Source organism: Nematostella vectensis, chromosome 11, assembly GCF_932526225.1.
Source record: "Nematostella vectensis chromosome 11, jaNemVect1.1, whole genome shotgun sequence".
NCBI lineage: Eukaryota > Metazoa > Cnidaria > Anthozoa > Actiniaria > Edwardsiidae > Nematostella > Nematostella vectensis.
Window position 1 is genome coordinate 3,022,627 of NC_064044.1, and position 26,769 is coordinate 3,049,395.

The 26,769-nt window shown below is 42.2% G+C and overlaps 1 protein-coding gene across 2 annotated transcripts in view; it reads right to left on the reverse strand.

Moving 5' to 3' along the window:
- The window catches only part of LOC116608366, a 44,862-nt gene continuing 18,093 nt past the window's right edge, over nucleotides 1-26,769 (reverse strand). Inside the window, exons 10-43 of one of the 2 annotated variants that reach the window (XM_048734318.1) lie at nucleotides 26,464-26,750; nucleotides 25,870-26,008; nucleotides 25,649-25,741; nucleotides 25,383-25,421; nucleotides 24,267-24,310; nucleotides 23,974-24,021; nucleotides 21,904-22,026; nucleotides 20,301-20,381; nucleotides 19,722-19,821; nucleotides 19,199-19,313; nucleotides 18,241-18,272; nucleotides 17,734-17,848; nucleotides 16,798-16,912; nucleotides 16,483-16,527; nucleotides 16,311-16,398; nucleotides 15,350-15,440; nucleotides 15,039-15,110; nucleotides 12,500-12,661; nucleotides 10,701-10,749; nucleotides 7,921-7,998; nucleotides 7,763-7,824; nucleotides 7,184-7,223; nucleotides 6,509-6,592; nucleotides 5,805-5,834; nucleotides 5,567-5,604; nucleotides 5,042-5,102; nucleotides 4,569-4,655; nucleotides 4,188-4,251; nucleotides 2,749-2,809; nucleotides 2,368-2,401; nucleotides 1,808-1,902; nucleotides 1,172-1,204; nucleotides 691-767; nucleotides 1-408 (exon numbers count right to left, since the gene is read on the reverse strand). In XM_048734318.1, coding sequence (XP_048590275.1) covers nucleotides 323-408; nucleotides 691-767; nucleotides 1,172-1,204; nucleotides 1,808-1,902; nucleotides 2,368-2,401; nucleotides 2,749-2,809; nucleotides 4,188-4,251; nucleotides 4,569-4,655; nucleotides 5,042-5,102; nucleotides 5,567-5,604; nucleotides 5,805-5,834; nucleotides 6,509-6,592; nucleotides 7,184-7,223; nucleotides 7,763-7,824; nucleotides 7,921-7,998; nucleotides 10,701-10,749; nucleotides 12,500-12,661; nucleotides 15,039-15,110; nucleotides 15,350-15,440; nucleotides 16,311-16,398; nucleotides 16,483-16,527; nucleotides 16,798-16,912; nucleotides 17,734-17,848; nucleotides 18,241-18,272; nucleotides 19,199-19,313; nucleotides 19,722-19,821; nucleotides 20,301-20,381; nucleotides 21,904-22,026; nucleotides 23,974-24,021; nucleotides 24,267-24,310; nucleotides 25,383-25,421; nucleotides 25,649-25,741; nucleotides 25,870-26,008; nucleotides 26,464-26,750 — 2,768 coding nt within the window. In that variant the 3' untranslated portion in view covers nucleotides 1-322. The remainder of the gene's footprint in view (nucleotides 409-690; nucleotides 768-1,171; nucleotides 1,205-1,807; nucleotides 1,903-2,367; nucleotides 2,402-2,748; nucleotides 2,810-4,187; nucleotides 4,252-4,568; nucleotides 4,656-5,041; nucleotides 5,103-5,566; nucleotides 5,605-5,804; nucleotides 5,835-6,508; nucleotides 6,593-7,183; nucleotides 7,224-7,762; nucleotides 7,825-7,920; nucleotides 7,999-10,700; nucleotides 10,750-12,499; nucleotides 12,662-15,038; nucleotides 15,111-15,349; nucleotides 15,441-16,310; nucleotides 16,399-16,482; nucleotides 16,528-16,797; nucleotides 16,913-17,733; nucleotides 17,849-18,240; nucleotides 18,273-19,198; nucleotides 19,314-19,721; nucleotides 19,822-20,300; nucleotides 20,382-21,903; nucleotides 22,027-23,973; nucleotides 24,022-24,266; nucleotides 24,311-25,382; nucleotides 25,422-25,648; nucleotides 25,742-25,869; nucleotides 26,009-26,463; nucleotides 26,751-26,769) is intronic. The other variant, XM_048734319.1, reaches the window with a different exon arrangement.

Consider the following 26,769-nt stretch of genomic DNA (forward strand, 5'->3'; position numbering starts at 1 on the left):
TGGCGTTACACCATGCAAGTGACATGCTATGACATATTTTGCGTGATGTCAGAGTCGTGACCCCGAACGTTACAATTTCAAAAAATGTCGTGACACTGAAGCCGTGACATTTAATGAACGCATTGTTCTAAGACGGCGTCATCAGAAACAAACGTGACTCAAGGCTAAACCGCGTTGTGTGACCCTATAACGGTGCCATACCGTATCCACAATGGAACTAAAGATTTTGGGTTCATCTTGCGTGACAATCCGTGACATCCTGTGACTGTATAATTACACTAAGACTACCATGTTTGGTAGTGGTTACCGTGGTTACCGTAATTTAATGTCTGTCTTGTTGCTGGTCTGGAAGGTTTTCCTTGAACGAGGTGACAAAGTCTTCTGCCTTGACTATTCCTTCAGGAATGTCTGTACAACATAAATTGTTTAGAGGATACAGTTTGATCGTTAGTCACAAAACAAATCCCCAACCCCCCCCCCCCCGACTTTATATACTATATTGACTGAGGAAAGTCCATGTCTTCGATTGCACCGACCGCTATGTGTTGCTGTTTCTAGGTATCAAGCCATCACCGCTTTGTGTTGCGGTTTCTAGGAATCAAGCCGTGCTCACTCACTGTATGTGATGCTGTTTCTAGGAATCAAGCTGTGCTCACTCACTGTATGTGTTGTTGTTTCTAGTGCTCTTACCTCGGCAGTGTTGGATAACGTTCCCCCACACGGCATTCGACGAGAGCATTCTGAGACTACCGATAATCAGTAAATGCCTGCAAGGACGTACCAAATAAAACAACTACCTCAATATATTTCTGTCGCGACTAGCATTCAGTGAACTTCGGACAACGATTTCCTTCAACCAAATTTAAATTCTTCGTTTTGTTAGGCTCTATTTTCAGACGTCACTTGCTCACAGAAACGAGCTGGAAATCGATTCTAACGTTTTGAACAATTTGGCCAACACATTGGGTCGAGATAGTGTGATCAAAGCCATCTAAATTAGCCATCTCTATTAAAGTGTCTTTATGATGAAATAAATATGTGAGCTATGGCCATAAAATGTGTCTATACTCGTCTATTTGATGTACTAGTTGTTGCTTCCATTTCGGGCAAACCCTGCTTTCTTGTAAGTGAAAATTCCACTACAGGAAACGCTCAATCACATTTTTCTCACCTTTTAGCCCTTGTTAGCGCAACATTAGTACGCCTGCAAACATAGAAATAGATCTGAGACTTTTAACCATAGTATAAGGCCTCAATTTTACACAGATCCGCCAGTCGCGTTCTGATCGGCCAAAAAAGCGAGTTTTGTAGTTTTTGGATTCAATATTTAAAAAAAAAATTTTGTGGAACAACCTTCCTTCCCTTTAAAATAATCTTTAAATACCAGTTTTTATATAAAAGGACTGACAGGAATTCTGCCGTTATAATCGTCCAAACTATTGACGATTCACTACGGCAAAATATCGAAGGATTCAGGTATGAAAACTGACTTCGATAAAGCTTACAGCCAAATTCGTTGTTGCGCAACCTCGGCGAATCCAAAATCCATGTCTCGTTTAGGAATAGCGCGTAGTAAGACACAAGCTTTGGGGGCGGTTTGTCTGGTTTTGATTGTTTGGTTTGATTGACTACGCGCTATTCCCAAACGAAGAAAGGAATTTTGGATTCTAACAGGTCGCGCAACGACGAATTTGGCTATAACTTGGGCTCAAGTTAAACAACACTTTATTCAAGTTGATTGAAAAGTAATTACTTTAAACACAGAAACCTGAAAGTCTGATTTGGCGTACTGTGTGTTGCATACTACCTGTCACAGTCGATAAAGCCAACACGCTTAGTTCGTACGCATGAGAGTAGAACCACGTCTTTCTCGCCACCTTGGAAAGCGTCCACAGTAGATATCTGCAGACAAACAACCGTTAATCTTACATCTACTTTAAGTGTCGTAGAGCCAGCAAAAAGTGTAAAATGTTAAATTGTCCGTTAAGAAAATTGTCTGCTAAACAGTATTTTAAAATTTTGAGAACAAAAGTATGTAAAAACTGTTAAAAGTTACATTATTTACCAATTTCAATAAAAAAAAACAAAAAGGATACAAAAAAAATAAAAACAAGCAACAACAGCGCAATAGACCGTTTTCACGATGTTGCGCGCGCATCCAAATTCCAGCTGATCTTAAATGGCGTACAAAGAAAGGCTATAGAAAGGCTGCTAGAGTGCTTCTTTTGCAGAGTTTCGGCGCAAGAGTCAAATTCCCCTTAGTCCGCATTATTTTAGATCAGCTATGGCCAGCCAGTCTGTGGTATTTTGGACGCGCGCGCAACATCGCGAAAACGATCTATAGCCCGCAAAGTGACGTTAGCTTACCTGGACACCTTTCATTTCTGAGTGGCTTGCGGACCTGAAGAAGGAGCAGAAAACAAAATAGAGCCCACATTCTTTTTCTCATCAAAGCTTTTGATTGGCAGCCTTTCTTGTTGATAAATAGATGCATGATGATGCGCAACAACAACGACAACAACAGTAACAAAATAATTTACAGTAACAACAACAGTGGCAGAAAAAACAGTAACAACCACAACAACAACAACAAAACCTGCACATATATAAAGCTGTGTACAAGCTACACCAGAATATAAAATTAGATTATATTTTGACAGCCTTTCTTGCGAGATGACAGCATGGCACAACAATAAAAAAAGGCAGCAACAGCCGCCAATACCAACAACAAAAATCATCTTATCGTACTTGCTTGCAGCTAGATGCGCTGTTATGGTGCGCAGCTGTGACTTGTACAGCGTTATTACACCTGGAATAAAGTAGTACTGCTATAACAAGACGATAATCTGCAACGTGTAATTTTCTACCCCTGAAGAGGCGGATTTGGTGTTCGAAGGCAATGTTAGATTTTCTATTAAGAAACGTTAAACAGATCTCAGCTACTCTTCGTGAAATCGTTCATATGAAGGACGCGTACAGTGCTGCGGTGAATAAGATCGGTCTGAAAAGTCAGTGAAGTTTGTAATTGGGGAACTATTTGGACTCACCTACCTGTGCGTATAGCTCGTCTACCATGTGGACTCACCTATCTGTGCGTATGGCAAGTCTACCATGTGGACTCACCTATCTGTGCGTATAGATCGTCTACCATGTGGACTCACCTATCTGTGCGTATAGATCGTCTACCATGTGGACTCATCTATCTGTGCGTATAGCTCGTCTACCATGTGGACTCACCTATTTGTGCGTATAGCTCGTCTACCATGTGCACTCATCTATCTGTGCGTATGGCAAGTCTACCATGTGGACTCACCTATCTGTGCGTATGGCAAGTCTACCATGTGGACTCACCTATCTGTACGTATGGCTCGTCTACCATGTGCACTCACCTATCTGTGCGTATGGCAAGTCTTCCATGTGGACTCACCTATCTGTGCGTATAGCTCGTCTACCATGTGGACTCACCTATTTGTGCGTATAGCTCGTCTACCATGTGCACTCACCTATCTGTACGTATAGCTCGTCTACCATGTGGACTCACCTATCTGTGCGTATGGCAAGTCTACCATGTGGACTCACCTATCTGTGCGTATGGCAAGTCTACCATGTGGACTCACCTATCTGTGCGTATGGCAAGTCTACCATGTGGACTCACTTATCTGTGCGTATGGCAAGTCTACCATGTGGACTCACCTATCTGTACGTATGGCTCGTCTACCATGTGCACTCACCTATCTGTACGTATGGCTCGTCTACCATGTGCACTCACCTATCTGTGCGTATGGCAAGTCTACCATGTGGACTCACCTATCTGTGCGTATAGCTCGTCTACCATGTGGACTCACCTATCTGTGCGTATGGCAAGTCTACCATGTGCACTCACCTATCTGTACGTATAGCTCGTCTACCATGTGGACTCACCTATCTGTGCGTATGGCAAGTCTACCATGTGGACTCACCTATCTGTGCGTATGGCAAGTCTACCATGTGGACTCACCTATCTGTGCGTATGGCAAGTCTACCATGTGGACTCACCTATCTGTGCGTATGGCAAGTCTACCATGTGGACTCACCTATCTGTGCGTATAGCTCGTTTACCATGTGGACTCACCTATCTGTGCGTATAGCTCGTTTACCATGTGGACTCACCTATCTGTGCGTATAGCTCGTTTACCATGTGCACTCACCTATCTGTGCAGGTTCCACACCAGCCTCAAGCAAATGGTCGATCATAAACACTACAAACTTTGCCTGTGAAAATAAATACATTTCCAATAGTTTTTTGTGTCATAATAACATTTTGCCATAAAAAAAGGAATATATGCTTAGTATAGTGCATTATTAACATTGACATTAAATTAGGTGATACCACGGCCAGTGTCACTTTAGAGGATTTTTTTGTCTTTAACCGAGAAAATGCAGGATTCACAGTTCCCAAGCTGAGCTGAACCTAGAGAGTTGACCTGACCTCAGAGAGCTGTACTGGCCCTAGAGTAATACAATAGGGTTTGGCAGGACGAGCAAATAATATGTATTATAAATGGGAATGATAAGTGTAGTTTGCTCACCTCCTCTTCATTGTAGTAGCTACCGTCCTGTCCATGCTTTTCTTGTCCACGTGACACGTTATAGAAACACAGAGTTGGTGCAAAGTCCTACACGACACATGGTACAACAGAAACAATAATACTATAACCATGCAAGCTACAAGTCTATTAACACCCCCTGGACGTGACAGCCCTCTACACTTTAGTATTGTTGTCTGCCTATCCGTCCTTCTGCGTCTGTCTACTTTCATATCCAACTACTCCCTATCTGTCTGTTTCCCAGCCTGTCCATCTGCCTGTCCATTCATCTGTCTGCCAGGCCGTCTCTTCACAGTCTGACCGTCTATCCGTCTGTTCGTCTTCTGCACGTCCGTTTGTCCGTTTTCTACCTGACCGTTCTCCTTTCTTTCTTACGTCCGTCAGTGTTGCTGACTAGCTCTTCATACGTCTGCCCGTCTGTTATTTTATTGTTGTTGTTGTTGTTTGTAACGTACCACGATGGGGGACCTCTCTTCTGATGTTACTCCATCTTTCAGTTGACTGTCATAGAAAAGCCTGAAATAAACGATACACGGTACTGTCATAGAATAGCCTGAAATAAACGATACACGGTACTGTCATAGAATAGCCTGAAATAAACGTACACGGTACTGTCATAGAATAGCCTGAAATTCATGGTAGAGGGCTACCACGTTTCCATCAAATGGCTGCACTTATTGAACAAGCCTATTATAAAAATTTGCAATAGAAGAGGGCTCATGACAGAATGTACGAAAGCCACATGGACGGTGTGTAAAACTTACGTAAACGGTGTTTAAAAGTAGCAAAAAAGGAGTTAAAAAGTAACGTAAAGTTTGTAAAAGCCATGCAAAAGGTGTGTTAAATTCAAATAAAGGTCTGCATAAGTCACGAACAAGGTGTTAAAGTCACGTAACAGGTGTGAAACGTGTGTGAAAATCAGATTAAAAGTGTTAAAAGTCACGTAAAGGTGTATAACAGAACGTGGAAGGTACACTTACTTGTTGGCAATAGCGCTGATCACCGGATGGCAACGATACTGAAAGAAAACAAAGAGCACATATATAGAAATCTGTAACAACAGCTTATAAAAAACAAAATGCATAGAGAAAAATAGAGACGGATGGGGGAGCCTGACCTGGACAAATAAGTGCAAAAATATGTTGATAGAAAAAACTTAAAAAAGGCGGATTTGACAATACACGGTACGGCTGAACAAATTATGTTTAGTAAGGTCACCTGAACACGTAGCATGGTTGGGTGGTATCCCTGTGGAAAGAACGCACAGATAAACGCATGGTTCATTTAGAAAAAGGTGGAGGCTGTTGGGAGAAGTGACTGCATAACAAGGAACAGTTATAAGCTTTGACAAAGTAACTTTCTTGTTGGATAAGTTGCTTTTTGTTGTTGTTATTTTGCTGTAAAAGAAAAAAAAAAACAAAGCGCGCGAACGTCACGTAATTTTTAGTGATTACTTTGCCTAGAGAGGTATCTAAAATACTTTACTTTAGGCGAAGCGCAAACATTCCAGAATTTGGGGTATATTGGTAATAAAGACGCCATTGTATTTCATCAATTGTCAATTCACTGAATTTGTTACAAATCAGCTTACCAGTTTTAAAGCCAGTCAAACAGGGTTTGCTCCAGGCCTTTATCATGCTCAATTGTGCTGAATTTGTAAGAAATCAGCTTACCCGTTTAATAAGCCTGTCAAACAGGGTTTGCCCCAGGCCTTTATCATGCTCAATTGTGCTGAATTTGTAAGAAATCAGCTTACCCGTTTAATAAGCCTGTCAAACAGGGTTTGCCCCAGGCCTCTATCGTGCTCAATTGTGCTGAATTTGTAAGAAATCAGCTTACCAGTTTAATAAGCCTGTCAAACAGGGTTTGCTCCAGGCCTTTATCATGCTCAACTGCGCTGAATTTGAAAGGAATCAGCTTACCAGTTTAATAAGCCTGTCAAACAGGGTTTGCTCCAGGCCTTTATCATGCTCGGGCTCAGACCCCTGGATTGTTGGGCTTAGTTGCTGCAACAAAATGTAGAGACAAACTCAACTACGAGCATCGAGGTCCGCAGTGTTCGATATTACGCTCATTTTCACTCAGACGTGCACCTTGTGTTTTTCGTCTCCGAGTCGAGACTGGTTTTTGGTGAAGGAAGCCATTTCACATTTACGTCGGCAGTTAGACCGCTAACCAATCAGAGAGCGCCACGACGCAACAGGCGTCAAGAAACAGACATACGCACATCCGCACTAAATCGACAACAATGCAAAGCTAAGAAACAATCCCAATTTTATTAAATTTCTAGCTTTATGTTTATCGGTATTTTCTCAGCGAAACTGTGGCAGACGCAGAATTGAAAAAAAAAATGTCATGATTGGCGTCCACCAAAACAGTTTTGACTCGTAAACGATAGGCACAGGGTGCACGTGTGACTGAAAACGAGTGTAACACTAGCAATTTTTATAGGTAGATACAAGCTGCAATTTTTGTGGCGATTTTTTTCGCATCCAAAAATTTAGGCGACTGTTACCAAAGCCACTGTTACCATAGCCACAGGTTATCATCGTAAGGAGAGTGGGTACACTAAGCAAAATGAAAAAAATATTTTTTACCTTCGGATCACCAACAAGAAGAAGCTTTTGACATTCAAAGCTAAAAAATACAATAAATACAAGCATTTGTATAGCGATTAATATATGTGCACTTGACATTTAAATTATCAATACATCATCAAGGATGTCAACGTTGGGATTGAGAAACACAAGCTTCTAGTAAGTCTCCATACTTTCAACGAGTCAAATTTGAGGGCTGTCCAATACTCTGAAAAATTTCTGCATGGTATTGTCTGAAAAAATTGAGGCCACTGCAGTGTATTATAGGACGAGATAAAACAATGGAAGGGAACAATGGAATGCATACATTTGTCAGAGCATTGGGCTAGTATGTCAAATTTAGGGCCGAGAAGCAGAAAAATACTCCCAATGTCTCGGCCAGATAGAACCCGTTTCAACAGAGGTGAGAAACACTGGGCAACTTGAATTTTCCTAAAAAAAGAAAAACATTGAAGGGCTTATTGATATCGTTTGCCTGGGTGTATTCTATTTATTTCTGCCTCTCTGTCTTTATATGTATCTACCTGCCTGTCTGTCTATCTGCGTGCCGTGTGTATCTGTCCTACAGTCCATGCTTACCGGGCAAGAGGGAGAAGAGATGAGGGTTCCGTCATTTGGCTGCATTCGTCAAGCAACAAAATCTGGGTTAAGAGTACCATAAGGTAATTGTTAAACCATTTTTATTACCCAGCTTATCGACTGATTGATAGGAAAGCACGAGAATGAATATAACTTACAGGAAACTTCATCTTCTCCATGCAAGGGAATACACATGCAGCACATGTCACGCCCACCACTTGGGCCTCTACCAGGCGCTGGAGTCAAACAATAAATAAAAGAAAACTATAAATAATAATAAACAATAAATAATAGAAAACAATAAATAATAAAACAATAAATGACAGAAAACAATAAATAATAATTAACAATAAATAATAGCAAAAGCAGCACAAACATGGTGTGAAATCAAATCCAAATAAAAAGGTAACAAGCATAGCTACAAGTAAGCAAACCCATGGCATAACTAAATTATCCACATATACATGGGTAACATAGATACTAAATCATTCTCACATACATAGGTAACATAGAGACTATAGTATGGAGATTCCCTAAATTATCCACACATACGTAGGTAACACAGAGACTATAGTATTGAGATTATCTAAATCATTCTCACATACCTAGGTAACATAGAGACTATAGTTTGGAGATTATCTAAATCATTCTCACATACCTAGGTAACATAGAGACTATAGTATGGAGATTCCCTAAATTATCCAAACACACCTAGGTAACATAGAGACTGTATGGAGATTATCTAAATACGCATAGGTAACATAGAGACTAAGTATGGGAATTGTCTAAGTCATCCACACGCATAGATAACATAGAGACTATATTATGGAGATTATCTTAATCCACACGCATAGGTAACATAGAGACTGTAGTATGGAGATTATCTAAATCATCCACACGCATAGGTAACATAGGGACTGTAGTATGGAGATTATCTAAATCATTCACACGTATAGGTAACATAGAGACTGTAGTATGGAGATTATCTAAATCATCCACACGCATAGGTAACATAGAGACTGTAGTATGAAGATTATCTAAATCATCCACACGCATAGGTAACATAGAGACTGTAGTATGGAGATTATCTAAATCATCCACATGCATAGGTAACATAGAGACTGTAGTATGGAGATTATCTAAATCATCCACATGCATAGGTAACATAGAGACTGTAGTATTGAGATTATCTAAATCATCCACACGCATAGGTAACATAGAGACTGTAGTATGGGGATTATCTAAATCATCCACACGCATAGGTAACATAGAGACGGTAGTATGGAGATTATCAAAATCATCCACACGCATAGGTAACATAGAGACTATGGTATGGAGATTATCTAAATCATCCCCACGCATAGGTACATAGAGACTGTAGTATGGAGATTATCTAAATCATCCACACGCATAGGTAACATAGAGACTGTAGTATGGAGATTATCTAAATCATCCACACGCATAGGTAACATAGAGACTGTAGTATGGAGATTATCTAAATCATCCACACGCATAGGTAACATAGAGACTGTAGTATGGAGATTATCTAAATCATCCACACGCATAGGTAACATAGAGACTATGGTATGGAGATTATCTAAATCATCCACACGCATAGGTAACATAGAGACTGTAGTATGGAGATTATCTAAATCATCCACACGCATAGGTAACATAGAGACTGTAGTATGGAGATTATCTAAATCATCCACACACATAGGTAACATAGAGACTATAGTATGGAGATTATTTAAATCATCCACACGCATAGGTAACATAGAGACTGTAGTATGGAGATTATCTAAATCATCCACACGCATAGGTAACATAGAGACTATAGTATGGAGATTATTTAAATCATCCACACGCATAGGTAACATAGAGACTGTAGTATGGAGATTATCTAAATCATCCACACGCATAGGTAACATAGAGACTATAGTATGGAGATTATCTAAATCATCCACACGCATAGGTAACATAGAGACTGTAGTATGGAGATTATCTAAATCATCCACACGCATAGGTAACATAGAGACTATAGTATGGAGATTATCTAAATCATCCACACGCATAGGTAACATAGAGACTGTAGTATGGAGATTATCTAAATCATCCACATGCATAGGTAACATAGAGACTATAGTATGGAGATTATCTAAATCATCCATACGCATAGGTAACATAGAGACTGTAGTATGGAGATTATCTAAATCATCCACACGCATAGGTAACATAGAGACTATAGTATGGAGATTATCTAAATCATCCACACGCATAGGTAACATAGAGACTGTAGTATGGAGATTATCTAAATCATCCACACACATAGGTAACATAGAGACTATAGTATGGAGATTATTTAAATCATCCACACGCATAGGTAACATAGAGACTGTAGTATGGAGATTATCTAAATCATCCACACGCATAGGTAACATAGAGACTATAGTATGGAGATTATCTAAATCATCCATACGCATAGGTAACATAGACTGTAGTATGGAGATTTTTTAATCATCCACACGCATAGGTAACATAGAGACTGTAGTATGGAGATTATCTAAATCATCCACACACATAGGTAACATAGAGACTATAGTATGGAGATTATTTAAATCATCCACACGCATAGGTAACATAGAGACTGTAGTATGGAGATTATCTAAATCATCCACACGCATAGGTAACATAGAGACTATAGTATGGAGATTATCTAAATCATCCATACGCATAGGTAACATAGAGACTGTAGTATGGAGATTTTTTTAATCATCCACACGCATAGGTAACATAGAGGCTGTAGTATGGAGACTATCTAAATCATCCACAGGCATAGGTAACATAGAGACTATAGTATGCAGATTGTGATAGAACATACCCCAAAAATAATATTAAATGTTCTTGGCCTTTGCTGTAATTTACCATTTCACTGTACCTTTTTATTGATGCCCAGTTTTTGCTTCTCAATACTTTTCCGAATAAGCCTAAAACACATGTATAAGCATGATATTATTCTCCATAATTCCGTTTGATAAACATAAACTTAATAGGGAATCTAATATGCGCAAATGGGACCATTAACGATATTTAAAAAGCATCTAAAAACAATGTCAATGCAAGCTCTTCCATGCTTTACATTAGATTATACGGGACCCCTTTCATTACACGGAGGCATAATCATGACTCACCCAGTAGGGAAAACGTCCCCTTTAAGCATTAGTTGGGTAGGAAACGGGGGTTCATGCACTAAAAAGATATATTTTTCTAATTGCTATTTTTGAAATCCTTGAAGTGTCTAAAAAGATATATTTTTCTAATTGCTATTTTTGAAATCCTTGAAGTGTCTAGAAAATGAATTTTGATGTTCCCATCGCGAAATATTGTCCCAACCATTGGTAGAACGGCCATATCTAGTGGTCACCTCATATTGCTCCGGCGGCCATTTTGGATTTCTGAAAAATGACAATAAAAAAAAATACCGATTCGATTTTCACTCGGTTCAATAGTATCTCATCTTATTTTGGACGTACTGCTGGAGAAACCCTTGCTAAAACGACCATATTTAATGGTCACCTATATAGCTATATGGCGGCCATCTTGGATTTTGGAAATCATATGAAAAAACAAACTTTTTTTTCATGCAAGCGTGCTACAATTTTTATCTGGATGTTGTTATATAATCTATATACTTTTGTATGGAAATAATTTGAAGGAATTCAATTAAATTGATCCAATGTTTTAAAAGTACTTATAGTGTATAACAACAGCATATCATTATTTGTATGTAGACCAGATAGTAACCTATTCTACACTGCATCCATTGTCGCATCGTATTAAGATTGGGGATAAATTTGCTCCCGGCAACCTTGCACTATGTGCACTCCCACTGACTTACAACATGTCGATGGGTTCCCTACTTCCCAAACCTTAATATCTTTAACAGGGAATTCATCAACGCCAGTAAGTGCATTGCGCGCATTCATGACAACGCTTTATCATACTCATCCAACCTCTTTAATATTCTAATCTTTTCTTCTCGCCAAACCTAAATAACCCGATCGGGTCGTTGTTACTCAGGAAGACGTTTTCCAGAATTTCCTGCAGGGAACGCATACGAAAAACGTGTTTGCAAGAGCAACTCTATAAACGCTAAACTCCGCGAGCAATACAGATACGTTTGCGCACATCTCCTTATACAAAACCATCTAAAAGTGTCTCCTCGCGCCAGGAGAATCGAATCCCTTCAAAATAACCAGTGAGGAAACTCGTTCTAAGGATCTCCTGTTAGAGTTGCTCTACAACAAAACTGCCAGGGTACGAAAATTAAATTTATACCCGTGTCACCAACTGGTAGTTTCCTGTCACCCCTCTGCGGGTCGGTACAGGGTTTCCCTTGACATTAACCCAAGCAATATGAGGTGACCACTAGATATGGTCGTCCTACAAAAGGTTGGGACAATATTTCGCGATGGGAACATCAAAATTAATTTTCTAGACACTTCAAGGATTTCAAAAATAGCAATTAGAAAAATATATCATTTGGGTGCAAGGTAAGCCCCCTTTCCTACTAGACTACATAGCCTGTTGCTTTCAGCTACTGTTTATTGGTATATTATTTACTTTGTACCGCAGTACTAAATAACCGTTATCCATCTCTGTTGATACATCAATTACCGTCGCCCTAATGGCCTGCAGCGTTTACAGCTTACAAACACTAGCGAGCGTTGCCCTTACGTGCGTTCCGTGGGGGACACATCCCCTTTAAGCATGGCCTGCAGCTCTTTCAGTTCCTGCGTGTCGCTCCCTGCACTATGCACGCTGTACGGCAGAACGGATTTAGCAATCTTACGAACGCTGCCGACACGGACAAACTCGTCGTAACCCAAGTCGAGCAGCCTGCCATTAAAAAAATAGAGCATTTAGCATAACAAGACAAGAAATAGTATGAATTGCTTGGTGCGATCACTGTGTTACACTGGATCCGCTTGGTGCAATCACTGTGTTACACTGGATCTGCTTGGTGCGGTCACTGTGTTACACTGGATCCGCTTGGTGCAATCACTGTGTTACACTGGATCCGCTTGGTGCAATCACTGTGTTAGACAGGATCCGCTTGGTGCGGTCACTGTGTTACACTGGATCCGCTTGGTTCAATCACTGTGTTACACTGGATCCGCTTGGTGCGGTCACTGTGTTACATTGGATCCGCTCGGTGCAATCACTGTGTTACACTGGATCCGCTCGGTGCAATCACTGTGTTACACTGGATCCGCTTGGTGCGGTCACTGTGTTACACTGGATCCGCTTGGTGCAATCACTGTGTTACACTGGATCCGCTCGGTGCAATCACTGTGTTACACTGGATCCGCTTGGTGCGGTCACTGTGTTACACTGGATCCGCTTGGTGCGGTCACTGTGTTACACTGGATCCGCTTGGTGCAATCACTGTGTTACACTGGATCAGCTTGGTGCGGTCACTGTGTTACACTGGATCCGCTTGGTGCAATCACTGTGTTACACTGGATCAGCTTGGTGCAATCACTGTGTTACACTGGATCCGCTTGGTGCAATCACTGTGTTACACTGGATCCGCTTGGTACAATCACTGTGTTACACTGGATCCGCTCGGTGCAATCACTGTGTTACACTGGATCCGCTTGGTGCGGTCACTGTGTTACACTGGATCCGCTTGGTGCGGTCACTGTGTTACACTGGATCCGCTTGGTGCAATCACTGTGTTACACTGGATCAGCTTGGTGCGGTCACTGTGTTACACTGGATCCGCTTGGTGCAATCACTGTGTTACACTGGATCAGCTTGGTGCAATCACTGTGTTACACTGGATCCGCTTGGTGCAATCACTGTGTTACACTGGATCCGCTTGGTACAATCACTGTGTTACAATGAATCCGCTTGGTGCGGTCACTGTGTTACACTGGATCCGCTTGGTGCGGTCACTGTGTTACACTGGATCCGCTTGGTGCAATCACTGTGCTACACTGGATCCGCTTGGTGCGGTCACTGTGCTACACTGGATCCGCTTGGTGCAATCACTGTGTTACACTGGATCCGCTTGGTGAAATTACTGTGTTACACTGGATCCGCTTGGTGCAATCACTGTGTTACACTGGATCCGCTTGGTGCGGTCACTGTGTTACACTGGATCCGCTTGGTGCGGTCACTGTGCTACACTGGATCCGCTTGGTGCAATCACTGTGTTACACTGGATCCGCTCGGTGCAATCACTGTGTTACACTGGATCCGCTTGGTGCGGTCACTGTGTTACACTGGATCCGCTTGGTGCAATCACTGTGTTACACTGGATCCGCTTGGTGAAATTACTGTGTTACACTGGATCCGCTTGGTGCAATCACTGTGTTACACTGGATCCGCTTGGTGCGGTCACTGTGTTACACTGGATCCGCTTGGTGCAATCACTGTGTTACACTGGATCCGCTTGGTGCAATCACTGTGTTACACTGGATCCGCTTGGTGCAATCACTGTGTTACACTGGATCCGCTTGGTGCGGTCACTGTGTTACACTGGATCCGCTTGGTGCAATCACTGTGTTACACTGGATCCGCTTGGTGAAATTACTGTGTTACACTGGATCCGCTTGGTGCGGTCACTGTGTTACACTGGATCCGCTTGGTGCGGTCACTGTGTTACACTGGATCCGCTTGGTTTAATTACTGTGTTACACTGGATCCGCTTGGTGAAATTACTGTGTTACACTGGATCCGCTTGGTGCGGTCACTGTGTTAGACAGGATCCGCTTGGTGCAATCACTGTGTTACACTGGATCCGCTTGGTGCAATCACTGTGTTACACTGGATCCGCTTGGTGCGGTCACTGTGTTACACTGGATCCGCTTGGTGCGGTCACTGTGCTACACTGGGTCCGCTTGGTGCGGTCACTGTGTTACACTGGATCCGCTTGGTGCGATCACTGTGTTACACTGGATCCGCTTGGTACAATCACTGTGTTACACTGGATCCGCTTGGTGCAATCACTGTGTTACACTGGATCCGCTTGGTGCGGTCACTGTGTTACACTGGATCCGCTTGGTACAATCACTGTGTTACACTGGATCCGCTTGGTGCGGTCACTGTATTACACTGGATCCGCTCGGTGCGGTCACTGTGTTACACTGGATCCGCTTGGTGCGGTCACTGTGTTACACTGGATCCGCTCGGTGCGGTCACTGTGTTACACTGGATCCGCTTGGTGCGATCACTGTATTACACAAAACCATAAAGTGTTTGTCATTACCCAATTAAAATCCTGTCCACGGCTACATTTGTTGTAGATGAAACTAAAATCTTCCAGGGCGTCGAAGAAGCCCTGCACGATTCAAAAGAAGGTTCAAAGGAGCATTAGTTGAAAAAAAAAAAAAAAAAAAGCTGTGTGTTCTTTTTTAACTCTTGGCTAAAAGGATTCCGGGACGGGCATGACGCATGTTTATAATACCAGTCATGATATCTAACTTATCAACATTTTCTGGGGTTAACACGAAGCAAGCCACGAAGCGTGCTACATTAGAAAGAAGTATCATTTTACTAGACATCATTTTTCTTTTATACCTTTCTGCGTTGCTATCACACATCTTGAAGACTTCAAGAAGAAACACAATAATAACCGCCAGTAGATAGCTCTTCCCTGACCCAAACACTCCTGGAAGTACAGGTAAAATGCCGTTTTAGTACAGCGCTTGCTGGAAAAGATGTGTCAATGTCTCGGCACACAACGGCGTGAGTGTGCAGTCCATCTATCACGCAACAAGGTGAACAAACAGCCCGACAACTTCAGAATCAGGGCAAAAGCATCTTCTAACACACCGTAGCATCAATGCTATATGGTTTTTTTTAGTTATTCAATTTTCACCAGTTATACTGGTGCGGAAGGTACAACAGAGCTAGGCTCCTAATCAAGTACCCCCTTGAGCGTATTGTTAGTAAGCACTGTAAGCAATGTCACTGGGGGTGGACACTGCCAGAGCGTTTATTGCGTCCCCAGTGGTTCTTTTACGTCAATCCCCAGTTTGACCAGGATTCCAGCCTGGGCCACAGCGGTGAGAGGCCGACGCGCTTATACACTAGGCCACTAGCCACCCGTGCTCCCACATGGTGCACAACGCAGGCACAATTTTCAGCTAAAACACCGTAGCATTACGCAACATGGTGTACAAACAGCATTGACTGTAAGAGTGCCCTAACGATACAAACAAAATCCTGCGACGTGGTTTACAAGTAGGGCAGCAACATCTAACACACCGCAGCAACATGCAACATGGTGTACCAGAAGCGCAACGACATCTTCCAACACACTTGAGCATTGTAAAATGGTGTATAGACAGCACAACAAGCTTTCTACACCATATAACATCATGCAACATGGCGTATAAACAGAATTGTTTGGTAAGAATGCCCAACGATGCTAACATAATTTGCACATGGCTTTTAGTGAATTACAGGCAATGGCACTTGTATTACTTGACGATATCGCAAGAGACAAATTCTTACTCGTAAAATGCAAGGGACTTACCATGGATGAGCGTGATAGGCGTGGGAAGGAAGTCTGGATCCATCGTGGAGAACATCCCAACACACTCACGCATCGCTGCCGATTGATCCTATCGTGCAGGCGCATGTAACATTCACAGAGTTAGAGGAGTATAAAAAAATTCATGAGGGAAATCATTAATTCGGACACTAACCTCATTCAGATGGTAGCGATCCGTGTACTCTTCCGCAAGATTAATCTGTTAAAACAAAACAAAACAAAAAATCACATTATTGTGATTTTTTTAGTTTGAGAGAGATTATCACAGACACAACTGATTTTTACTCCCAAGCTCAACATCAACAAATCAACATCAATAAATATCAACAAATAAACAGACATACAAAGGAGTAGGGCAGAGTAAGGCTTTACAAAACCTCAATACCCCATTTCCACCCCACCCATCTCCACGCCTAGCCCTAACTATCCATGGGGCGCGAATGGAAAATGAGGGTCTCTAGAGACTCACCATGTCTCCCCAAGACACAGGCATCGTACATTGCTGGGATCCGTCCCGTGTGGGGGGTACAAATGAGCTCGATTGTGATCTGCGGGCCACTGAGGGCCGATGATTGCTACTTGGCCTACAAACACAGAATAATTAGCTTCACTAAGAATCTGAACTAAACTGTTTGAATCCTGATGTTTACGAATAATGATGAAACTGTCTTAACGTGAATTGGATGAATTTAACGTAAAGCTCTTTTTATTTCATATCTCTATATACTATCCTGGACAAAACCTGATCGGACAACCAGATTTCGCGGGCAAAAAAATCCAAATTTCACAAGTGCTTAGCTAAAGACGTTTAACTCCATCCCCCTTCTTCCCACAAAGCAGTGTTGTGTATTACGAGATGCTAGGAGATTAAGCATGATTATTCACGGTGTTCAACATTGTTTTGAGGGGGTGGGGAGATATGAACTGGATTATGTACATCGATCGACTTTTTTCATCCAAATTTGGAAATTGTCTCTTAGCCGAATTCGTTGTTGCGCAACCTTGAATCCAAAATACTTGTCTCGTTTGGAACAGCGCCTAGTCCATCAACCGACTAAACCAATCGATGGCTTTCATGTTTTTACTTTCCCGTCATAAACCATTCGACTTACACAGCAAGGGAACCAATTAGTCACGGTGGTATGATTGACTATGTGATAATTATTTCCAAGGCCTTCCCTGCTAGCAGAGGCCTGTATTCTTTGTATTTCGCTGGGCTGCGAAATACAGAGAAAAGAGGCCTCTGCTAGCAGGGAATCTCAGACAAGAAATGGCTTGGGAATGCGGTCGCGCATGCGTTCGCACAACAGCAAATTCTGCTATGTTTTGTCCAGGGTTGTAGCTGTTGTAATGTTCGTGGTCTCAATAAATGTAGGCTCTTGCGTGATTGGCTGTGCACACTCACATGGTCAGCAGTCGGTCGAGTAGGGGCATGCCTTGTGGTTTCACATGCTCATCTATGGTCTCCGTACATGTCAGTTCATTACCAGCGTTACAAGCCAGCAACGCGTGAACTTGCTCTAGACAAACAAATAAATGTCCTCCATCAATTACCTGTTCCAGATGAGTTAGCAACAAAGACCATCGATTCGAGTTCTATGACTAGCTGTTTTTTAACTTTTTCCAATTATTGAGATTATAAGCAATTTTTGCAAAATCTCATTGGTTAGATTGCCCATCGTAAAACATTTGTTGTCTCAAAAGTCGGGCGACTTTGTCTTTAAATTTATAAACATCTAGGCAAAGCTATACATGTGAAAACCTCAAAAAGTATAAAATCTACAAAGAAGATTCGATGTATTTTTGGTATTATTTTAGCACCAGATCTGCTTCGACTCTATATCAAACTAATGGGATGAATAATAAGAAGGCACGTAGATTAATAGATTTATTAAAACTCATCATTTCTTACCTCCAGAGTGCCAGTTGGACGGGGAGTAGCCACTGAAATTATAATCAGGGATTATAAATTTAAGGTTGAATAAAAACGTTTTTGCCTCTGCTTTGCACTAGTGATTGCCGCGGTGAAGCATCTACTCCAGGCGTTTTTAAAGAGTTTCAACCAGCAACACCTTTGTTATTGTTCGTATCCAATATCGGTAGACAAAAACAAATTTTATACATGGCTGGCCGAGGCTCTTTTAGCCTGCTTGCAGGCGGTACTCGGTGTTATTATTGCGGAAAACCCTAAACCCTCTCCGTCCGTTTTTGCGCTCGCCCCAGGGACCACGCGGCTTAAATACAAGATGGCGCCAGATCACCGAACGGAGAGGGTTTTTCGCGGTAATAACACCGAGTACCGCCTGCAGCAGGCTAAGGCTCTTTTTAAAAGTAACCTACTAAAATAGCTAAGCTATTTTAGCAGTTTTACCATAAAGAATATCGATCAGTCACTACTTTGTTGTTTTTTATCATTGAAAATACAGCGGTTTATTAGCAAGAAAACTTAACTGAAAAAAAATAACAATCTACGAATGACGGCTGACATGTTATTGGCGATATTTGATTAAAATATCTTGGTTACTTGCTTGAATTAGCCGATGGAAATGGATTATTTGTGTGACTCGTCATTGAGCGGGAGAATATAATTGCGGCGTAATTGGCCATTCTTTAATAAACATCACATTATCTGATTATCTGACTATTATCTTTATATCATCTCTCTGTTTTAGGCGCATTGGAAAACACATACAGAATGCCTTCAGAGAACTTACGTTAACGGCTCTATCTCCAACTCCCCAGAACTCAGTGGACCATAGTAAACGCTTCCAATATGCCTTCAGAGAACTTACGTTAACGGCTCTATCTCCAACTCCCCAGAACTCAGTGGACCATAGTAAACACTTGCAATATGCCTTCAGAGAACTTACGTTAACGGCTCTATCTCCAACTCCCCAGAACTCAGTGGACCATAGTAAACACTCTTCGCCACGAACGTGAAACTGGCGTCAAAAGAAAGGCTTTTGGATACGATCCAGATATCATCTACAACAATTAACATCCAATGTTACACATGAGAAAATAGAGTGTAGAACGTAAAACTAGCGTCAAGCGAAAGACTTTAGGATACGATCCAGATATCATCTGCAACAATTAACATCCAATGCTACACATGAGAAAAAGGAGTGTAAAATGTGCAACTGGCGTCAAACGAAAGACTTTTGGATGCGATACAGATATCGTCTACAACAATTAACATCCAATGCTACACATGAGAAAAAGGAGTGTAAAATGTGTAAGGGCGAGGTAAGCTTGAGAGGGTGGTGATACATAGACGTGTACAGGGGGAGGTTAGTTCTTGTGTTCATTAAGGGTTTTTGGGTGGTATTGGCACTAGTATCCACTTGTACCAATACCACCCAGTATTGGTACCCAGTTTGATTGATTACTCACTCTTAGAGTACATAGACGAGCTCTCCTTTCGGCTCAACTCAAGGAAGATACCCTTCTTAGTGTTGGTAGCAATGTTATTAGACCCACGCCTGGAGTATCTCTGAAAAACATATTAGATATCAATATTCAGCCATTTGAACGTTACCCATGAACCACAGCCGGCTACGCCACATTGATTCTCCGAGTGCAACCTTATTTGAAATAGGTGTATATAAGGTGTATGTAACGCGAAAGACCAGCAAAAGAGGAAGCTTTCTGCTAAATGTTATTGCTTTGTTTCATATCGTATTGTATTACTGAAATTGTCAATAAACTGGGAATTATCGTCAATTATATTCCATAAAACCGCCTCCGTAAGATGGCATACCGAATGCTAAAAGATCACAGGTTTATGATTGGAGGAAAACGTTATGTTATTTGTAGATTGCAATTTCTAAGCGTGTGTTCGCAAAAAAAAAAAAAAAGAAAAAAAAAGGAAAATGGTAAAGCTACACAACAAATGACCGTAGCCCTTCTTTTCTATTCCACACCATCTTTGGCATCAAAATAAGGGGAGAGGTACTAATTGACTGTACTCACATATCCACCTCGAGCGGCTCCACGCCCAAATGTATCTTTTTGCTTGCGTACAAACCTACACTCACAGTAGAGCATCACACCCTGTTTCACAACAGCGCATTCAGAAACAAACCATACAAGCATAGCCCGCTCAGTCAAACCATACAAGGCTAGTGCATAAAAAAACATACCATATAAGGCTAATGCATAAAAAACATACCATATAAGGCTAATGCATTGAGAATCAAACCATACAAGACTAGCGCATTCAGAATCAAATGATATAAGGGTAGCGCATTCAGAATCAAATGATATAAGGGTAGCGCATTCAGAATAAAATGATATAAGGGTAGCGCATTCAGAATCAAATCATAAAAGGCTAGCGCATTGAGAATCAAATCATATAAGGCTAGCGCATTCAGAATCAAACTATATAAGGCCAGTGTTTTCAGAATCAAATCATATATGGCTAGCGGATTCAGAATCAAATCATATAAGGCTAGCGCATTGAGAATCAAACCATGTAAGGCTAGCGCATTTAGAATCAAATAATGTAAGGCTAGCGCATTGAGAACCAAACCATTTAAGGCTAGCGCATTTAGAATCAAATCATATAAGGCTAGCGCATTCAGAATCAAACCATATAAGGCTAGCGCATTCAGAATCAAACCATATAAGGCTAGCGCATTCAGAATCAAACCATATAAGGCTAGCGCATTCAGAATCAAACCATATAAGGCTAGCGCATTCAGAATCAAACCATATGAGGCTAGCGCATTCAGAATCAAATCATATAAGGCTAGCGCATTCAGAATCAAATCATATAAGGCTAGCGCATTCAGAATCAAACCATATAAGGCTAGCGCATTTAGAATCAAATCATATAAGGCTAGCGCATTCAGAATCAAACCATATAAGGCTAGCGCATTCAGAATCAAACCATATAAGGCTAGCGCATTCAGAATCAAACCATATAAGGCTAGCGCATTCAGAATCAAACCATATAAGGCTAGCGCATTCAGAATCAAACCATATAAGGCTAGCGCATTCAGAATCAAATCATATAAGGCTAGCGCATTCAGAATCAAATCATATAAGGCTAGCGCATTCAGAATCAAACCATATAAGGCTAGCGCATTCAGAATCAAACCATATAAGGCTAGCGCATTCAGAATCAAACCATTTAAGGCTATAGCATTCAGAATCAAATCATATAAGGCTAGCGCATTCAGAATCAATTCATATAAGGCTAGCGCATTCAGAATCAAATCATATAAGGCTAGCGCATTCAGAATCAAACCATATAAGGCTAGCGCATTCAGAATCAAACCATTTAAGGCTAGCGCATTCAGAATCAAACTATATAAGGCCAGTGTTTTCAGAATCAAACCATATAAGACACGCGCATTCAGAATCAAATCATACAAGGGTAGCGCATTCAGAATCAAATCATATGAGGCTATAGCATAAAGAATCAATCAAGATGTGCATGAAAACATATAAGGCTAGCGCATTGAGAATCAAACCGTAAAAGAGTAGTGCATTCAGAATCAAAACTTATTAGAGCTGGGTTAAAATTGATTTAATTAAAGGGGCGGTTACAAGTGGTGTAACAGCGACTTACATGTGTCTTCATAAAGCTGCTTATCGTATCTGGTGTTGACAAGCTAGGCTTATGATCCCTTCCAGACCGCGCACTCCCTGTACCGCACGAGGAAGACTGGTACTCATCTGCCCATTTAAACAGCTGAAGGACAACCAACCAGCGTTAGTATACTGTAAGCTTGTCTCCCATGCATTTCCTGATGCCTTGAGATGGAACGATGGTCAATTTCTACTATGATAGTAAAACTTAACGTTGGATAGGAGCAGGTCTAGCCACCCGCAGGAACTTAAAGCAACCCATCAATGCACCGGCAGTCTAGAGCAAAGTGGCAAAAATATTCACACTGCTTCTGCTTAGCGGTTAAGGTACCGTATCAAGGCTGGCGCTGTTTGTATACCACATTGGGACGTACTGCAAAGTAGTTTACCAAAGATATCCTATGACTTGTGGTCAGTATAGCAAGGTGGTGCCAGCAATGTTGGCGTTGTGCGAGAAGTGAGAACGTCAGTCGTCTGGTGACATTTCTAGACAGGCCTACTAGGGTTCATTTCTCGGACAGGCCTACTAGGGTTCATTTCTCGGACAGGCCTACTAGGATGCATTTCTCGAACAGGCCTACTATGGTGCATTTCTCGGACAGGCCTACTAGGATGCATTTATCGGACAGGCCTACTAGGGTTCATTTCTCGGACAGGCCTACTAGTATGCTATACTCGGACAGGCCTACTATGGTGCATTTCTCGGACAGGCCTACTAGGATGCATTTCTCGAGCAGGCCTACTAGGATGCATTTCTCGGACAGGTTTACTAGGATGCATTTCTCGAGCAGGCCTACTAGGATGCATTTCTCGGACAGGTTTACTAGGATGCATTTCTCGGACAGGCCTACTAGGATGCATTTCTCGGACGGGCCTACTAGGATGCATTTCTCGGACAGGCCTACTAGGATGCATTTATCGGACAGGCCTACTAGGGTTCATTTCTCGGACAGGCCTACTAGTATGCTATACTCGGACAGGCCTACTATGGTGCATTTCTCGGACAGGCCTACTAGGATGCATTTCTCGAGCAGGCCTACTAGGATGCATTTCTCGGACAGGTTTACTAGGATGCATTTCTCGGACAGGCCTACTAGGATGCATTTCTCGGACAGGCCTACTAGGATGCATTTCTCGGACAGGCCTACTAGGATGCATTTCTCGAGCAGGCCTACTAGGATGCATTTCTCGGACAGGCCTACTAGGATGCATTTCTCGGACAGGCCTACTAGGATGCATTTCTCAGACAGGCCTACTAGGGTGCATTTCTCAGACAGGCCTACTAGGGTGCATTTCTCGGACAGGACAACTAGGATGCATTTCTCGGACAGGCCTACTAGGGTGCATTTCTCGGACAGGTTTACTAGGATGCATTTCTCGGACAGGCCTACTATGGTGCATTTCTCGGACAGGCCTACTAGGATGCATTATTTGGACAGGCCTACTAGGATGCATTTCTCAGACAGGCCTACAAGGATGCATTTCTCGGACAGGTTTACTAGGATGCATTTCTCGGACAGGCCTACTAGGATGCATTTCTCGGACAGACCTACTAGGGTGCATTTCTCGGACAGGCCTCCTAGGATGCATTTCTCAGACAGGCCTACTAGGATGCATTTCTCGGACAGGCCTACTAGGATGCATTTCTCGGACAGGTTTACTAGGATGCATTTCTCGGACAGGCCTACTAGGATGCATTTCTCAGACAGGCCTACTAGGATGCATTTCTCGGACAGGCCTACTAGGATGCATTTCTCGGACAGGTTTACTAGGATGCATTTCTCGGACAGGCCTACTAGGATGCATTTCTCGGACAGGTTTACTAGGATGCATTTCTCGGACAGGCCTACTAGGATGCATTTCTCAGACAGGCCTACTAGGATGCATTTCTCGGACAGGCCTACTAGGATGCATTTCTCGGACAGGTTTACTAGGATGCATTTCTCGGACAGGCCTACTAGGGAACCTTTATCGAACAATCCTTACTCAAGCTAAGCTTAGTTGACTCCCTATATTGCGCCAAATGCACACGTCTATCTATACACTGTACCTTACACTGTTGTGCTCCTGGAGCCGGGCAGCAATAAAACAAGCGTCCCTAGGAATGACATACAAGTCAAAAATCTTCCAGAAGCATTCATGAAGTTGTACAACGACAAAACATTTTAATTGTTGTTTTCATTTCAAAAACAGAGTACACTAGGCTATCGTAGCAAGTAACGGGATCTCGAATGATATTCTGCAGAATTTTTGTTATAATTATATTGTTTTCGAAATGGATTACCATTACATCAAAAGGGCAGACAGATCAATATTTATTCTGAAAGATGCAGAAAAAGTTACCTTATTCGGGCCTTCCTTTTTCACGGCACGTAGATTACCAACTCCTTTGGGTAAAAAGTAAACAAGACACTAAAGAGACTCTCTATTATGGGGCTATGCTGGACAGTAAATTATTTTTCTTGGGCACATAGATTACCAACTCCTGTGCATAAAAAGTAAACAAGACACTATGGGGCAATGTTGGAAAGTACATTCTTTTTTTTTTTTTTTGGGGGGGGGGGGTAAGTTCCATAACGCCAAAAGGTTAAAGATACTTTGTTCGTAACTTAAATGAGCTACTATGTGGACGGCTAAGGTGAATGTACAATCCATCATGTCACAGTGTGACGCGCGCTACCCCGGCCACCTTGACAGTTTTACCGTACGACGCACGATACCGTGGGCACCTTGACAGTTTTACCGTACGACGCACACTACCGTGGCCACCTTGACAGTTTTACCGTACGATACACGCTACCCTGGCCACCTTGACAGTTTTACCGTACGACGCACGCTATCGTGGCCACCTTGACAGTTTTACCTTACGACGCACGCTACCGTGGCCACCTTGACAGTTTTACCGTACGACGCACGCTACCGTGGCCACCTTACAGTTTTACCTTACGACGCACGCTACCGTGGCCACCTTGACAGTTTTACCTTACGACGTACGCTACCGTGGCCACCTTGACAGTTTTACCGTACGACGCACGCTACCGTGGCCACCTTACAGTTTTACCGTACGACGCACGCTACCGTGGCCACCTTGACAGTTTTACCTTACGACGTACGCTACCGTGGCCACCTTGACAGTAAGGGAACCAATGACGGTGTGAGAAACGTACTGGGTAAACGCCTGCACTGCAGGCAAAACGAGAGCATGACGAAATTCTTCTAGTTATAAAGTTCTTGCCAATCAATACGGCGGTTCTCGCTGGCTTATTGGCCAAATTTTCTTAAAACTTTATATAAGTGGCCACGGAAGCGCGCGTCGCGGTCGTGGGGTGAATCCCTGCTAGCTGGAAGTGATCTTTGTCACAGATTAAGTGTAGTGCAACACACGTCCGAGTGTTAGCGTCTACTTACAGTGTATATAATAGGGAAGATGAAAAAGAAGAAAAAAAAACACCAAATTACCGTGTGGGCAGCTTGGTCCTTTCCGGCCCGATGAGCTCCCTAAATATTTAACAACTATATTAGTAGCTAATAGGCTTACAGTATATACATGAACTCTATAATATAATTTGCAATCTCTTTTAAGTGGTGCACTGTGCCTATTACGTGAAAGTCTCAGTCTATTTAGTAATTTGTTCGATTCTCGTGTAAAACGTGACAGTCCCATGCGTGATGCGTTGCGTTACCTAATCGCGCGTGACAGTTCCATGCGTGATGCGTTGCGTTACCTGTATCGTGCGAGGAGTACCCGGACACATCCACCTTCCTGAGTGCTGAGTGGTAGCTCTTTGAAAGCTCGAACAAAATTATGTTTAAATGTTCTAGAATAAGAGAACCGGTTTAGTTTTCTATACAGCTGCCTCGAAATCTGTCAAGCAAAGATCTCGATTTTCCTGAAGTTAACGTCACATAGAGATTGATCGATATTAGTAAAAATTACACAGTTCACCTCTGAGTGCCGTCTTCATGACTTGTCGGTAACGTGGGGCGCTTTCAAATGCCACAGGGATAGTTACGTAACGGCTGGGCGTGGTAGTAGACTCACACTCCTTAGCTGTAGGGAATGATAGCTCGCCCGTCATAGAGAGCTGGGAACACATAATTGTCATTATCGTCATCATTATTATCACCATCACCGTCAATATAACGACCACCATCACTATCACCATCTTCATCAGTCGTCTTCAAATTACCATCACCGTCATCATCGTCATCACCATCACCATCACCATCGCCGTCATCATTACAATCACCATCACCATCACCATCGCCGTCACCATCGCCGTCATCATTACAATCACCATCACCATCGCCGTCAAATTACCATAATTGTAAAAATCATCATTTTCTTCAGTATCGTCATCCCCAGACGTCTCATTATCGTCATCGTAGTCATCGTCATTATCATTTTCACCGTCTTTAAACATCGCCATTTAATTACCGTAATTGTAAAAAAATCATTCTCGTCAGAATCGTCATCCCCAGACGTCTCGTCATCATATATTGTTATTACCATTATCCTCGCCACGAAGTATTTACACACCTCACATTCGGAGTTATTAGGCGAGCACATCGAGGTCTGTGTATTCGACGAGTGATCCTGTACAGGAGGCACAAATCGCTTGTTCCCCTTACTGAGACCCATGCGTCGAAATGGCGCATGCGCACGACGTGCTCGAGAGGTCATTCTAGTGGCGCATTCAGAAGCATCCCCCTCTAGGGATAGTCCAGATGAAGCAGTGCTTGTTATGTTCGCCTTGTAACATTCCTGTAGCATGTTGCCTGGTGCAAAGTCCAGGCTTGTTCCTTCAGGGCAATCATCAACTTCCCCTGAATTAGAAACAATTAA